Raw genomic sequence first — 17,316 nt, 5'->3', positions numbered from 1 at the left:
AGAATTGTTAAAAACACAGGCTTTGAAGTCAGATTGTGTGGGTTCAAATTCTGTCTCTGCTGGTTATTAATTGAGTGACCTCAGGCAAGTTACAGACCTGTACTGTGACTCAGTTTCCCCATCTGAAAAATGGGACTGATAACATTACCTATCTCATTGGTTTGTGGTGAGGGTGAAATGAGTTCACGTAAAATGCTGTAACTGTACCTGGTACACAGTGAGCATCCACTATTAGGTATGGGTTAGTCAGGTAGATCCTCCAAAATAAAAGGAAATACAGATCCACTCTACTAAAGTGACTGAACTTGATAAACATACCTCTTGCCATTTTTAGATGTGTTTAGTGATCTATTGATAGAAATCACTGTAAATAATGGAAAGGGCATTCATCATGTGTTTCCTTGATTATTTTCTCTGTGTTGTCTAGTTTAAGAAGACATATATGAGATGCTGGCTTAAAAATGGCAACAATCTGAGTAATGTCGTTTGGACAGTTTGTGAATTTTGGAAATTACTCTTGGAGTGTTCAGGGTTGTTCTTAACTAACTTGCTCTTTTGTGACGTATCCCTCCTGTACAGATCCTCTGCTGCGGGATTATTGGGTGTATGAAGGTTCGCTGACTATTCCCCCTTGCAGTGAGGGTGTCACCTGGATTTTATTCCGGTACCCTTTAACTATATCCCAGCTTCAGGTGAGTGTGGGACTTTAAATCAGAGAAGTTCGCAGTTAAAGGTTCAATATCGTTTCTGTAAAGGGAAAATGTCCATTTTATGAGTTAGCTCTTTTCAGATCAGTCACATCCTTTCAGATGAAAGTTAAATGCCTCAAGCCAGTGAAAGCAATCAAAAGGTCAAGGATGAATAAAAACCAGCTCTCATTTATGTTCTGTATTTTAAAAGTAGCTTTTATAGACTAAAGAGAAGTCATTGAAATAACCAAACTTGTGATCAGTCTAGTTATCCCTTTATGTGAGTTTTCACAGATGTGGAGCCGAGAAAGATCTTGGCAGCGAAGGGAGGATATTGGCTACTTCTGGAAGTCACTTTTGGGCCTTGTCATAGTTCTTCCTTTGTGTTTCCAGGATGATTCTGAATGCAGAGGTGTGAGCAAGCTGATATGGAAGCCCTGGAAGGTTCTAGATTGCTCCACTTTTAGTTACCCACCTCCCACCCCAGGCTCAGCATGGGTGCTCTAATGCACAGTGGGGTTAGAGCCCCAGTGTGAGGTGTCAGTAGGCTGTTAGCTGGCAAAGCAGGAGGCAGTGTCACTGAGATGTGCTTAAGAGTGATTTTGATATTACAGTCAGAGAGGAGTTTTAAATGTCTTTTGTCTGCTGGGATCCTGGAAGGCTCTGTTTTCCCTCCATGGTCAACCTCAGGAGACTCGGGCAGTACTCAAAACAAACCAAGTCTCCTTCATAAACTGTTTTTATATCCCCCATCAAGTTTTACTGACTATTCAATAAAGTCTTTGGTTTGTCCTTAAATCCTTAAAATCCTTGTTTCAACCTTGAAGAGTTTCTCTTAATTTGCTTTCTGTAGGGATTCATTTAAAAAGTTCCCCGTTCAGTCTCTTCACACCTTTCTTTATTTTATAAATTGTGATCACATCATCTTTTGGTCCTCAGACTTTAAATATGGCAAATCCTAATCATTCATTCATTCGTCTATTTTCTCTTACAAGAAACTATTCCCTGGCCCCTGCTGAGGAACTGGGGAAAAATGTGGAAATGTTGGACTTCCACACCTGGGTTATTACTGATATTCTCACAGACATTGAGGACTACTGATTTAGTAGGCCGAGCCCTTGATCTGGGGGCTTTCTCTTATGAGCTTGTTACTGCAAAGGAGAGGCTAAGCCTACTTATGATTCTGCCTAAGAGTCTCCCCGAGAGAGAGCCTCTTTGTTGCTCAGACATGGCTTCTCTCTCTCTCTCTAAGCCCACTTGGCAGATAAATTTGCTGTCCTCCCCTTTACATGGGACATGACTCCCAGGGGTGTAAATCTCCCTGGCAACATGGGAGGTGGATCCCTGGGATGAGCCTGGACCCAGCATCGTGGGATTGAGAAAATCTTCTTGACCTAAAGGGGGAAGAGAAATGAACAAAATAAGGTTTCAGTGGCTGAGAGATTTCAAGTAGAGTCAAGAGGTCACTCTGGAGGGTATTCTTATGTGCTATATAGATACACCTCTTTAGTTTTTAGGGTGTTGGAATGGCTAAAGGGAAATACCTAAAGCTGTCGGACTGCAACCCAGTGGCCTTGATTCTTGAAGACAATTGTATAACTATGTAGCTAATGTGGTGTGGTAATGTGATTGTAGAAAACCTTGTGGCTCACACTCTGTTTATCCTATGTATGGACAGATGAGTAGAAAAATGGGACAAAAATTAAATGAAAAGTAGGGTGGGATGGAATGTTTTAGATGATCTTTTTTACTTTTATTTATTTATTTATTTTTTGGAGTAAGGAAAATGTTCAAAAATTGATTTGGTGATGAATGCACAACTATATGATGGTAGTGTGAATCACTGATTATATACTGTGGATGATTGTAGGGCATGTAACTATATCTCAATGAAACTGTATTTAAAAAAAACAAAAGCATACAGCTCAACAAACCTGTAATTCCAGGGTTAATAATGATTTTGATGAGGCTGGGTGAAAAAAAAAATAAATCAACTTAAAGAGAAATAGTACGTAAATAATAATATTGACAATATAACAATATGGCAAAAAATAAAAAAATAAAGTGTTCCTGAGAGGGTAATTTTCTCTTATTTTCTACAATCTAAAACTATTGAATAACTAAGAAAAACAGTGGTCTGAGCATTAGGAAGCTGAAGTAAAAAAAATTTTCAGACAGATTGTCATGTTTGGAAATGAAATTCCAAGAACAGAATAAAAATACCAAATTTCATCAATTCTGACAACATAAATTATAAGACAATTCCTGATTTCAGAGAGACCTTAACGTGAATAAATACTAATCTTGGAATTGATGAACTACAGTATTATGGTCTAATGGTATATGAACAAATGTGAGTACAAATATGTTTATGTTCATACAGTATGTTCATACAAATATGTATGAACAAATATGTGCACTCACACACATACATGCACACACACAGAAATGGGTTGATCATTAAATTTTATTCTCCTTTTTTGACTTTTTTTCTCCTTGTCTCCTTTTTCTGCATTTTTTCTTGTCTATTTCTATTTCTTACTTATCCACTTTCTCACATTAAATGTCTTTGTTTTTTCCTTTCTCTTTCTACTTAAAGTAACACCTAGTGAAACAAAGTAATCCTGAATGTGTTTCTTTTTCACCTTGTGGATATATATACCTCGTAGAACTTTGAAAGCAATTTTACATTTTCTTTTCTTCTTGGTCTTGCCACCTCTTTGTCCTTCCACACAGCATATTTCCTATGAGTTGAAAGGGGCATGGTGTGCGCTTGGCTTGTAGCATCTCAGTAGCACATCTGATCCTGTGCTGATGGCATCTGCCTGCCTTTGGCACTTAGCAGGCTTTTCTTTGTGCTCAGTATGGGATTTGAAGGACTGCACCCTAAAGGCTATGTTGTGCGTTACAATGTTTGAAAGTTGTTCCCAATACTTTGGAATATTTATTGCTGAGAATTTTCTTCCATATCTGTTGTTCTCAAACACCAGTGTGTGTTGAAATCACCTGGAGGGTTAAATACAGATTGCTTGGCCTTACACCCAGAGTTTCTGATTCAGTAGGTCTGGGGTGGGGCCTGGGAATTTGCATTTTTATTTGGGTGCCGCATACTTTGAGAACCAGTGTTTTAGATCTAGCTGCATTCATTCCTTTTTATAATTTTGATCTGACACCGGAGTGCTGAGTTTCTGAAGGTTGTCGTGGTCAGCCTCTACCCAGAGAAATACCATGTGAGCCATAGATGTAATTTTACATTTTCTCATAGCCACAGTGAAAAAGTCAGAAGTAAGAGGTGAACTTAATCCTGATAAACTAGGTAACCCAGTGCATCCAAAGTCACTGCCAGCAATCCTTGACGATCCTTGGCTTGTCTGTGCATCTCTGCCTCGGTACATGATGATCTGTCCCCTTCTCTGGCTTCTACTTCCGTGTCCAATTGCCTTTGCTTATGAGGACTCCACTCACGTGATTTAAGGCCCACCCTGAATCAGTTTGGCCTCATCCTAATAGGACTCTCCATTAGGACCTTAAATAAGAATCTAATTTACAAGTAAGTCCCCACCCAAGGGCTGGGATTGAGGACTTGAACATGTCTTGTGGAGGACATGATTGAATCTTGAATAGGTGTGTATGTGAAGAAAGCCGTCTTAAAGCTGAACTTTTAGTGAATAACCTGGTTCATGAGCTAGTGAAAGCTGGAAAAGATAAATGCCTTAGACCAAGCAGAGCATAGCCCTCTTCAGAGAACAGCTGTGATTTTCTACTACCTTCAAAAGAAGAGAATGTGTCACTGAAGTGCTACATCTCCATCCTGTCTTAAAAAAAAATTATTAAAAGCAAAAACCATGTTTATAGATAGAGTAGCACTAAAAATCGATGAAATCATACACACAGATGTCTGTAACAATGATCTTCTCTTATGCTGTTGTGACATTTGAATGTTGATGAGGACTTCTATCCTGAAATATTAATCTGTCCATTTGTCACTGTCCTTTCACTGTGGCTGCTGAAGCTGGGCTGGCTCTGAAGGTACTTGAAACCATTTGAAGCGACTAAAGGGTTTTGAGGGGTGGTTTCTTCAGAAAAATTGGCATTTCAGAAAGATGCATTTTTCCTGTCTCTGTTGATTGAAAGTCTTCAAAGTGTTGCTGTGATCAGAGAAAAAACATTTCTTGTGAAATAATTTTCTCCCGAAGTACAGTGATTTGCTACTGTCCTTTGGAAGAAGCGTTTTAACAGAGTGTGCCTCAGGCTGAAGACTGGGGCTTGACAGTTTACCTTCAGTTCAGAGTATGTAAATATAAAATTAGCTTGGCTTTGAAATAATCTTCCAAGTCAATAGGAGATGGAGTATTTCTTAAAATAAGTTTAGGCAGTAAAGTTTCTAGTCCGCATTGCTTACCAATGACCATGCTAAGTTCTGGTTGCACTGATTATATGTGATGACTTACAAAGTGAATGCCAGGAAGGCGATTTAATATTTTTTCTTTTCTTATTAGAGAAGTTGTAAGTTTACAGAAAAATCATTCATAAAATACAGCGTTCCCTTATACCACCTTCTTATTAACATCTTACATTAGTGTGGTACATTTGTTACAATTCATGAAAGGACATTTTTATAATTGTGCTATTAACTGTAACCCACCATTTACAGTAGAGGTCACTGTTTGTGCTATACAGTTTATGTTGCTTTTTTTAAAAAAGTTTTTATTGTATTAACATATATACAACCTAAAATTTCCATTTTTAGCCATATTCAAAAATATAATTCAGTGCCATTAATTAATATTTTGCCAGTGAAATGTGCTTTTTCTTTCCAGTCCAGTTTTTGCATATAAAACTTTAGCTAAATATTGATCTCAAAATTTCAAAAGTTCCACTTCAAAAGAAGTTATTTGAATTTATTATTAAGAGCACCAGAATTTATTGAGCCCTTCCTGTGTCCTGGATTCTATGCCGAGTTACTTTCATGTATTATCTCACTTACTCCTTACACTGTCCTTGTGAATACTATTGTCATCATCTCCATTGGGTGCATATGGAGATCAAGGCTTAAAGAGATGAAGCAATCTGGTCCTTTGGGTCTTGGGTGGCAGAGCTAGGACTAGAACCCAGGTCTTCTGATGCAGAGTCCACTGCCTTAACTGTGTGTAGGGGACTGAATCATGCTCAGGTACCAACCCCCTGGTTCTGTGGGGGTGAGCCCATTTGCAAATAGCACTATTTGCTATTATTAGTTAAGATGTGCCCAGCGCCAATGAGGGTAGTAGATCTTATAGGAAGTCCTTTCAAGCCAAGGAATTTGGAATGGAAGGAGAAGCCATGAGGAGTAGCTAGATGGAAGTCAACAGAACTTGGAAGAGAAAGAAGATGCAGCCATGTGCATTGCCTTGTGATGGAAAAGCCAAGGACCAAGGATCTCCACAGCCACCCAGGACCAAGGATCTCCACAGCCACCCAGAACCAATGCCACACAGTCTTTGAGGAGAACGCATTGTCTTGCTGACAGCTCAGTTTTGGACTTCTAGTCTCAAAACTGTAAGCCAATAAATTCTCATTTTTTAACCCAACCCATTGTATTGCATTTGTCTTAGCAGACAGGAAGCTAAGATACCACTGTATATATATATTTTTAAAAAATCCTAAAACATAGGACTAAATACATTCCACAAGTTACAGGGGATTGTCATGCAGCAGCCTAAGCTCCAGAAGTTTACCAGAAGCAGCAAGCAATAGTTGTTGCTCATATTCCTACACTAAGATGCTAAGAAGGTCTAGTGAAGAAGCATGACGTAGTTTAAATAGTTAATTGCTTATCTGACTGGCCCCTCTGTGTAAATACAGCAATACAGTATGTAGGTTCAAAACACAGGACATTCCCATTTGGGCCCGATTTATCCCATCCAGGGAGAGCAAACAATATTTGGAGACATGGAAAAAGAAAACATAGGAAGTCAGATTTCTAACCTGGGTTCTAACTTGACAAGCTGTTTAATTTCTCTGCTCCTCTGTGTCCTGACATGTATATGAGTGGATTGAATCAGAATCTGGTGAGTCTTAAGTCTCGGAGTAGGGAACCTGTAATCAGTAAAGTGTACATTTGCATGCATGTGCAAAGTTTTGCATGTAGTTCGGGGATTCTTGCACTCCTAAAGTCTTGAGGAATTTTTAAATCCTTTATTAGAACTCCCGAATCCATTGATGTCTGTGTTTCATTTCACTTTCACAAAAAATGGCAGAATTCTCTGACTGTTCCTTATTGGGATTGTAGAGGCAACACTGTGATACACGGCTTGGGGAACGTCTAGTGGATTGATGCTGTGCAGCTCACATTACTGAGCACTCTGGGTTTTGTGTAGCACGTGGATAATAACAGGTTAACTAGAATTTCTAAAGAGTGGCTGTGGAGCTGGGAGAAGAGCTGGTGGACTTGAAACTGTCAGACCTCTGCCACTAGCTAATTTGAAAACGTTCTTAACCCCTCGAAGCCTCAGAATCCTCTTCTGTGTGAGGAATGAAGAGCGTGTATGTCATGTGACTCTGTGACATTTAAAGGGAATAACAGGCTGAGCCCTGTAGTAGGTAAACTGATAAGCATAAGCATGAAGGAGCCTAGGGAATGCTCATGGCTGGCTTGCTTGTTGCTGGGATACTTTTTAGAGTCATGTGTGTGTGGCAGGCCATGGATTCTTCATAGATGCAGACCAGGCCAGGCAACTAATGGGAAAGGTCCTTCCTACCTAATGGGATAGCCAAGAGAAATTACACTAGGAAGGGAGAGGTACGTGAGAATCAGTATCGCTCAGGGGTTATTCTAGTTTGCTAATGCTGCCAAAATGCAAAACACCAGAAACGGATTGGCCTTCATAAAATGGAGTTTATTTGGTTACAAAGTTAAAGTCCCAAGGCCATAAAGTGTCTGTCAACAAAGGGTTCCTTCACTGGAGGATGGCCAGTGGTGTCCGGAAAACCTCTGTTAGCTGGGTAGGCACATGGCTGGCGTCTGCTCCAAAGTTCTGTCTTCAAAATGGCTTTCTCCCAGGACGTTCCTCTCTAGGCTGCAGCCCCTCAAAAATGTCACTTTCAGTTGCTCTTGGGGTAGTTTGTCCTCTCTTAGCTTCTCCGGAGCAAGAGTCCGCCCCCAACAGCCATCCTCAAACTGTCTCATCTGCAGCTCCTCTCCCAGCTTTTGTGCATTCCTCAAGGTGTCCCTGTTGGCTGCAGCAAGCCCGCTTCTTCTGTATGAGTTTATATAGTGCTCCAGTAAACTAATGAAGGCCCGCGCTGAACAGGCAGGGCCACACCTCCATGGAAATCATCCAATCAGAGTTATCACCCACAGTTGGGTGGGGCGCATCTCCATGGAAACAGCCTAATCCAAACTTTCCAACTTAATCCCCACTAATATGTCTGCCCCTACAAGATTGCAACAAAGAATGGCTTTTTTTCTGGGAGACATAATGTATACAAACCAGTATGGGGGGAAGTTTGCGCTTAAACATTTGGAAAATCGGAGGTGTTGTTTGGAGCTGTCCTTTCCAAAGAGCTAGACAAGCATCCAAGAAAGCCTTTTGATGAAGGAAATCTTCACCTGGTAAATCTAACATCTAATCAGGGTTGACGTACAGTAGCATTAATTAGTTAAAGGTATATTTGTAAAGCATTTAAGAAAATATGCATCTGTTCACTTTTTCTTACTATATTGCAGATATAAAAGCTTTTTCATCTGGCCTTTCTAGTTTCCTTTTAACAAGGGCAGCAGGTTTCTATGGCTGTGCGAGTTGTCTGGAGACCTTGATATTTTCACTTCTGTTGTCTGTTCATCTTGCAGGGGTATTGTCTAATGTCTGAGGTTGCGAAGAATTAAACTATTTTCTCTTATTGCCTTTCTCTTTTTCGATAGTAATTTCTGCATATTTCAAGTAATTTATGAAACTCCAGTTTTACCAGTTATTAACCTTCTTTGTTCTGTTTTTATTTTCAGATAGAAGAATTTCGAAGGCTGAGGACACATGTTAAAGGGGCAGAACTCGTAGAAGGCTGTGATGGTATTTTGGGAGACAACTTTCGCCCCACTCAGCCCCTTAGTGACAGAGTTATCAGAGCTGCATTTCAATAACAAAGAAAACAGGAACAGATCCATCTTCATCTGGGTATGTGCAAATTACGTAAGGAAAATTAGGCACACAGTTACATAAATCTGTCATCCCTAAGTTACTCTTATGGCATTCATGATAATTTAGCAAGAAAATGAATGCACTTCATTTTGATAAAACTTATGACACATTCTCAAGCCCCATTAATTACAAGTCAGGTAGTTATTTTAATTTCATGCACTGTTGGGAAAGAAAATCCACGACTCTTATGTTTTCCCACCAGAGCAACCTTTAATTCCCAACTTTGCTTTACTAATAATCGATATTGGTTCTCCTAAGGAAAAGCACCCTGAGGCAGAGAAACAGCGATATGCGGCTTTACCTGTAGTAATTTATGGTGTTTTATACTTGAAGCTGCAGCACTCACCTCCTGGTGCCTACTGAGCACAGGGAAAGGGACTATGGGATAGGAGAGTCTAAGTATTGCCCTTCACTGAGTAATTCAGATCTGATCATCTTATTTACTTGGGTACGTAGGGGAGTAGAAGGCATGAATTAAAATGCTTGTCCTAAGGAAGTGCTTTCACATGATAGATCAAGGTAGTAATGAAGACACATTTCTTTATTGTCTAAACATGGTGCATTACTTTATACTTTGATTGAAACAAAATTTATACATTTTAGTATATTGAACTCAATATATATATTCCTTACCTTTAAAGAGCTTACAAAAGAAAACATCTCAAACGTGGAAAAGATACAATAGATATAAATGACTATAAATGGGAATATTTTTGCCTTGTGAATTGCCTAGGAGTACACAGGTCAGTGCACACTGCTGGCAAATCACGGCTTCCCATTGGAGGAAAGCCTATGTGGGAACAAAACCAGGCGGGACAGAGCTTCATCTTTGTTTAGTGGACTGCTGTGAGTGTGTACCCTGTGCCGGGCGTGCTGCTGTGGGCTGGGCCGTCACAGATGAATAGAAATCTCTGGCCCCAACAAGCTCAAAGTCTCATGAGCAAGACCATTGACATAGGTATTTCAAAAGGTGGTCATTTTGTCCACCTGTTTCCCAGTCCATTTCTCATGCCTCTTTTTTGTCACTATATATACCTACTCAACGCTCCAGTTCAGCTTTCTTTTCTCTTCCGGAAACGCACTTAGTTCTTCCTGCCTTGCTCACATGGGTCCTTCCCACCCTCCATTCTCCTGTTGAAACCCTGGCTGTGCTGAAGCTCCGAAGCCCTCTCACTGTCACACCGCTGCCTCGCCCTTAAATTGTACCTCTCATTTAACGTTCTTCGAATAGCTATTTGTGTATTTCTTATTTTTTCTCTATTAGAGTTCAAACTTTTTAAGAGGCTGGGCCATGTTTATTTTATTTTATTTTATTTTTATATTCATTTTATTGAGATATATTCACATACCATGCAGTCATACAAAACAAATTGTACATTCGATTGTTCACAGTACCATTACAGAATTGTACATTCATCACCAAAATCAATCCCTGACACCTTCATTACCACACACACACAAATAACAAGGATAATAATTAAAGTGAGAAAGAGCAATTAAAGTTAAAAAGAACACTGGGTGCCTTTGTTTGTTAGTTTGTTTCCTTCCCCCATTTTTCTCCTCATCCATCCATAAGCTAGACAAAGGGGAGTGTGGTCCTTATGGCTTTCCCAATCCCATTGTCACCCCTCATAAGCTACATTTTTATACAATCGTCTTCAAGATTCATGGGTTCTGGGTTGCAGATTGACAGTTTCAGGTATCTACTGCCAGCTACCCCAATTCATTAGAACCTAAAAAGGGTTGTCTGTATTGTGTGTAAGAGTGCCCACCAGAGTGTCCTCTTGGCTCCTTTTGGAATCTCTCTGCCACTGAAGCCTATTTCATTTCCTTTCATTTCCCACTTTTGGTCAAGAAGATGTTCTCCATCCCACAATGCCGGGTCTACATTCCTCCCCGGGAGTCATATTCCACATTCCCAGGGAGATTCACTCCCCTGGGTGTCTGATCCCACATAGTGGGGAGGGCAGTGATTTCACCGTTCAAGTTGGCTTAGCTAGAGAGAGAGGGCCACATCTGAGCAACAAAGAGGCATTCAGGAGGAGGCTCTTAGGCACAATTATAGGCAGGCCTAGCCTCTCCTTTGCAGCAGCAGTCTTCCCAAGGGCAAGTCCTGTGGTAGAGGGCTCAACCCATCAAACCACCAGTCCCCTATGTCTGTGAGCATATCAGCAACCATCGAGGTGGGGGAGCCCAACACCCCTGCATTCTCCACCAGCTCCTCAAGGGGGCTCTGCATGTTTTTTTCCCTTGTTTTTTTTAACTCTTTTTTTAAAATCAACTGTATAAAAAATAAAAAAAATTAAAAATAAAAAAAATAAAATAAATAAAAAAAATAAAAAAAAACATACCATAAAAGAACATTTCAAACAGACCATAACAGGGAAGGAAGAAAAAGACAACTAACCTAAGATAACTACTTTACTTCCAACATGTTCCTACTCTACCCCAAGAGAGTAACCTAATATGGCAACATTTCTGTGAACTTGTTGCTACTATACCCATCAGAAATTAACAGACCATAGTCATTCCTGGGCATTCCCAGAACATTAAATTTACCCATGATAGCTTATCTGTTCTTATTGGATTACTGTTCCCCCTTCCTTAATTGCTCTCTATCACTAGTTCCCCTACATTCTACATTATAAACCATTCGTTTTACATTTTTCAAAGTTCACATTAGTGGTAGCATATAATATTTCTCTTTTTGTGCCTGGCTTATTTCACTCAGCATTATGTCTTCAAGGTTCATCCATTTGTCGTATATTTCACAACATCGTTCCTTCTTACTGCCGCGTAGTATTCCATCGTGTGTATAGACCACATTTTATTTATCCACTCATCTGTTGAAGGACATTTGAGTTGTTTCCATCTCTTGGCAATTGTGAATAATGCTGCTGTGAACATTGGCATGCAGATATCTGTTCGTGTCACTGCTTTCTTTCCGATCTTCTGGATATATACTGAGAAGTGCAATCACTGGATCGAAGGGTAACTCTATATCTAGTTTTCTAAGGAACTGCCAGACTGACTTCCAGAGTGGCTGAACCATTTATACAGTCCCACCAACAATGAATAAGAGTTCCAATTTCTCCACATCCCCTCCAGCATTTGTAGTTTCCTGTTTAATGGCAGCCATTCTAATTGGTGTGAGATGGTATCTCATTGTGGTCTTAATTTGCATCTCTCTAATAGCTAGTGAAGCTGAACATTTTTTCATGTGTTTCTTGGCCATTTGTATTTCCTCTTCAGAGAACTGTCTTTTCATATCTTTTGCCCATTTTATAATTGGGCTGTCTGTACTATCATCATTGAGTTGTCAGTTTTCTTTATATATGCAAGATATCAGTCTTTTGTCAGATACTTGGTTTCCAAAAATTTTTTTCACATTGAGTTGGCTGCCTCTTTACCTTTTTGAGAAATTCCTTTGAGGTGCAGAAACTTCTAAGCTTGAGGAGTTCCCATTTATCTATTTTTTCTTTTGTTGCTTGTGCTTTGGATGTAAAGTCCAGGAAGTGGCCGCCTAATACAAGGTCTTGAAGATGTTTCCCTACATTATCTTCTAGGAGTTTTATGGTACTTTCTTTTATATTGAGATCTTTGGTCCATTTTGAGTTAATTTTTGTGTAGGGGGTGAGGTAGGGGTCCTCTTTCATTCTTTTGGATATGGATATCCAACTCTCCCAGCCCCATTTGTTGAAAAGACCATTATGACCCAGTTCACTGACTTTGGGGGCCTTATCAAAGATCAGTCAGTCGTAGATCTGGGGGTCTATCTCTGAATTATCAATTTGATTCCCTTGATCAATATGTCTATCTTTGTGCCAGTACCATGCTGTTTTGACAACTGTGGCTTTATAATAAGCTTCAAAGTCAGGGAGTGTAAGTCCTTCCACTTCATTTTTCTTTTTTAGAGTGTCTTTAGCATTTTGAGGCACCTTCCCTTTCCAAATAAATTTGATTACTAGCTTCTCCAAGTCTGCAAAGTCAGTTGTTGGAATTTTGATTGGGATTGCATTGAATCTGTAGATGAGTTTGGGTAGAATTGACATCTTAATGACATTTAGCCCTCCTATCCATGAACATGGAATATTTTTCCATCTTTTAAGGTCCCCTTCTGTTTCTTTTAGTAGAGTTATGTAGTTTTCTTTGTATAGGTCTTTTACATCTTTGGTTAAGTTTATTCCTAGGTACTTGATTTTTTTAGTTGCTATTGAAAATGGTATCTTTTCCTTGAGTGTCTCTTCAGTTTGTTCATTTTTAGCATATAGAAACATTATTGACTTATGTGCATTAATCTTGTATCCTGCTACTTTGCTAAATTTGTTTATTAGCTCTAGTAGCTGTATTGTCGATTTCTCAGGGTTTTCCAGATATAAGATCATATCATCTGCAAACAATGACAGTTTTACTTCTTCCTTTCCAATTTGGATGCCTTTTATTTCTTTGTCTTGCTGGATTGCCCTGGCTGGCATTTCCAGCACAATGTTGAAAAACAGTGGTGATAGCAGGCATCCTTGTCTTGTTCCTGATCTTAGAGGGAAGGCTTTCAGTCTCTCACCATTGAGTACTATGCTGTCTGTGGGTTTTTCATATATGCTCTTTATCACATTGAGGAAGTTTCCTTCAATTCCTACCTTCTGAAGTGTTTTTATCGAAAAGGGATGTTGGATTTTGTCGAATGCTTTTTCAGCATCTATTGAGATGATCATTTGATTTTTCCCTTTTGATTTGTTAATGTGTTGTAATACATTGATTGATTTCCTTATGTTGAACCATCCTTTCATGCCTGGAATGAACCCCACTTGGTCACGGTGTATGATTTTTTTAACGTATCTTTGGATTCGATTTGCAAGTATTTTGTTGAGAATTTTTGCATCTATATTCATTAGGGAGATTGGCCTGTAGTTTTCCTTTTTTGTAGCATCTTTGCCTGGTTTTGGTATTAGATTGATGTTAGCTTCATAAAATGAGTTAGGTAGTGTTCCATTTTCTTCGATGTTTTGAAAGGGTTTAAGTAAGGTTTGTGTCAGTTCTTTTTGGAAAGTTTGGTAGAATTCCCCTGTGAAGCCATCTGGCCCTGGGCATTTATTTGTGGGAAGATTTTTGATGACTGATTGGACCTCTTTGCTTGTGATTGGTTGGTTGAGATCTTCTCTTTCTTCTCTGGTCATTCTAGGTTGTTCATAGGTTTCCAGGAAATTGTCCATTTCCTCTACATTATCCAGTTTGTTGCCATACAGTTGCTCATAGTATCCTTTTATAATTTTTTAAATTTCTTCAGGATCCGCAGTAATGTCACCTTTCTCATTCATTATTTTGTTTATATGGGTCTTCTCTCTTTTTGATTTTGTCAGTCTAGCTAGGGGCTTGTCAATCTTGTTGATCTTCTCAAAGAACCAACTTTTGGTGTTATTTATCCTCTGTATTGTTTTTTTTTTGTTCTTTATGTCATTTATTTCTGCCTTAATCCTTGTTATTTCTTTTCCTCTACTTGGTTTAGGATTGGTTTGCTGTTCATTTTCTAGCTTCTTCAGTTGATCCATTAGTTCTTTGATTTTGGCTCTTTCTTCCTTTTTAATATATGCGTTTAGTGCTATAAATTTCCCCCTCAGTACCGCTTTTGCTGCATCCCATAGGTTTTCATATGTTGTGTTCTCATTTTCACTTGTCTCTATATACTTAGCAATTTCTCTTGCTATTTCTTCTTTAACCCACTGATTGTTTAGGAGTGTGTTGTTTAACTTCCAGGTATTTGTGAATTTTCTAAGTCTCTGATGGTTATTGACTTCTAACTGTATTCCATTGTGGTCAGAGAATGTGCTTTGAATAATTTCAGTTTTTTTAAATTTATTGAGGCTTGTTTTATGTCCCAGCACATGATCTATTCTGGAGAAAGTTCTGTGAGCACAAGAGAAGAATGCGTATCCTGGTGATTTGGGATGTAATGTTCTATATATGTCTGTTAAATCCAATTCATTTATCAGATTGTTTAGTTTTCAGTTTTCAGTTTCCTTATTGGTTTTCTGTCTGGTTGATCTATCTATAGGAGAGAGTGATGTGTTGAAGTCTCCCACAATTATTGTGGAAACATCAATTACTTCCTTTAGTTTTGCCAGTGTTTCTCTCTTGTGGCACCTTGATTGGGTGCATAAACATTTATGATTGTTATTTCTTCTTGTTGAATTGCCCCTTTTATTAGTATGTAGTGGCCTTCTTTGTCTCTCATAGCATCCTTGCATTTAAAGTCTATTTTATCTGAGATTAATACTGCTACACCTGCTTTCTTTTGGCTGTAGCTTGCATGAAATATTTTCTCCATCCTTTCACTTTCAATTTCTTTGTGTCCCTGTGTCTAAGATGAGTCTCTTGTATGCAACATATTGATGGTTCATTTTTTTTTATCCATTCTGTGAATCTGTATCTTTTAATTGGTGAGTTTAATCCATTTACATTCAGTGTTATAACCGTGAAGGCATTTCTTGAATCAGCCATCTTATCCTTTGGTTTATGTTTGTCATATATGTTTTTTCCCTCTCTCTATTAATATCCTTTAATGTACCCATACTGAATCTCTTTAGTACTGAACCTTTCTCCATGTCTCTCTCTCCTTTCTTTGTTTCTCTGTCTGTAGGGCTCCCTGTAGTATCTCCAGTAGGGCAGGTCTCTTGTTAGCAAATTCTCTCAGCATTTGTTTGTCTGTGAAAAATTTAAGCTCTCCATCAAATTTGAAGGAGAACTTTGCTGGATAAAGTATTCTTGGTTGGAAATTTTTCTCTCTCAGAATTTTAAGTATGTCATGCCACTGCCTTTTCACCTCCGTGGTGGCCGCTGAGTAGTCACTATTTAGTCTTATGTTATTTCCTTTGTATTTTGTGAATTGCTTTTCTCTTGCTGCTTTCAGAACTTGCTCCTTCTCTTCAGTATTCGACAGTCTGATCAGAATATGTCTCAGAGTGGGTTTATTTGGATTTATTCTATTTGGAGTTCGCTGGGCATTTATGATTTGTGTATTTATGTTGTTTAGAAGATTTGGGAAGTTTTCCCCAACAATTTCTTTGAATATTCTTCCTAGACCTTTACCCTTCTCTTCTCCTTCTGGAACACCAATGAGTCTTATATTTTGGCATTTTATATTATCTGTCATATCCCTGAGGTCCATTTTGATTTTTTTGATTTTTTTCTCTATTCTTTTGTGCTTTCATTTTCCATTCTGTGATCTTCCAGGTCACTGATTCGTTGTTCAACTTCCTCTATTCTTGTACTATGAGTATCCAGAATCTTTGTAATTTGGTCAGCAGTTTCTTTAATTTCCATAAGATCATCTATTTTTTAATTTACTCTTGCAGTGTCTTCTTTATGCTCTTCTAGGGTCTTCTTGATGTCCTTTATATCCTGTGCCATGCTCTTCTTCATGTCCTTTATATCCTGTGCCATGGTCTTGTCATTCATCTTTAGTTCTTTGATTAATTGCTCCAGGTACTGTGTCTCCTCTGATCTTTTGATTTGTGTGCTTGGGCTTTCCATATCGTCTGGTTTTTTCATATGCTTTAAAATTTTCTGTTGTTTTGGCCTCTTGGCATTAGTTGCTTATTAACTTTATAGGGTTCTTTTAGGATTTGTAGACTGATTGAAATCCTTCTCTCTAATTTGTCAGATCTACAGCTTCGTGGAGTACACTTTAACTAACCAGCAGGTGGCGTCCACGAGCCACCTATTCCCCTCAAGCCAGTTCTCCCCCACTTTGTCTTTGTGGTGAGTGGGGGTGTGAGTCTTGTGGGGTCCAATTGGTGTACCAAGCTTGCGTATGTAGTTGGTGTTGCCTGCCCTGTATATTGGGCGTGTGGCTGGGTGGTCAGGCAGGGGGGCGCTGCTCTAGCAATGAAATCTCCCTGGTTTTCCTGGAGATTTAAAGCTGCTGCAGTAGTGTAATCTGTCAGTTCAGTCCTGCCACAGTTTGTCTCTGCCTCTGATCCACAAGTCCTTGGTATTGGTGTATGGCCCCTGAGACTTGCGAGTGGGTCCCTCTTCCAGGCCGTGCACAGGTCCTCTGTTGAGGGATGACTGTGCTGTGGCACAGGTGAGTGCCATCCCCCCAGAGTGGTTCTGGGCTGCAGGGCTGTGTAGGGAGGCACCCAGTCCGCTGAAAGGATGGCTGAATTGGGCATGTTCATTCACACTGCTCCACCTTCCCAACTCTGGGACAACCAGCTGAAGGTGCAGGGAAGGCTAATGTCCATGCCCAATTTTGTGGTGTTTGCATGTTATTGGAAGCACTTCCTTCACACTGGGTTGTCTGGGGCAGCTCTGGGCTATGGGGCTGGCAGTGAGCAGGAGTGTTCCCTGTCCACCAGGATGATGGCTGTGAGAGGACGCCCCCCTTTTCTTGGGAAGTTGTGGTGTTTAGTAAATTTTCTCGGCCACTGTACTTATTGCCTTGTGTCTCAGAG

At 39.5% G+C, this 17,316-nt stretch overlaps 1 protein-coding gene across 4 annotated transcripts in view; it reads left to right on the top strand.

Annotated features, from left to right (window-relative positions):
* CA8 (carbonic anhydrase 8) overlaps positions 1 to 17,316 on the top strand; it is a 292,778-nt gene that overhangs the window by 250,966 nt on the left and 24,496 nt on the right. For all 4 annotated transcript variants that reach the window (XM_037802537.1, XM_037802541.1, XM_037802539.1 and 1 more), the window contains 2 exons: positions 580 to 692; positions 8,674 to 8,842. In XM_037802537.1, the coding sequence (XP_037658465.1) occupies positions 580 to 692; positions 8,674 to 8,808 (248 nt within the window). In that variant the 3' untranslated portion in view covers positions 8,809 to 8,842. The remainder of the gene's footprint in view (positions 1 to 579; positions 693 to 8,673; positions 8,843 to 17,316) is intronic.

The sequence above is a fragment of the Choloepus didactylus genome, chromosome 14 (genome assembly GCF_015220235.1).
Source record: "Choloepus didactylus isolate mChoDid1 chromosome 14, mChoDid1.pri, whole genome shotgun sequence".
NCBI lineage: Eukaryota > Metazoa > Chordata > Mammalia > Pilosa > Megalonychidae > Choloepus > Choloepus didactylus.
The sequence above is the reverse complement of the archived record's forward strand: the minus strand, read 5'-3'. Positions and strand labels throughout refer to the sequence as shown.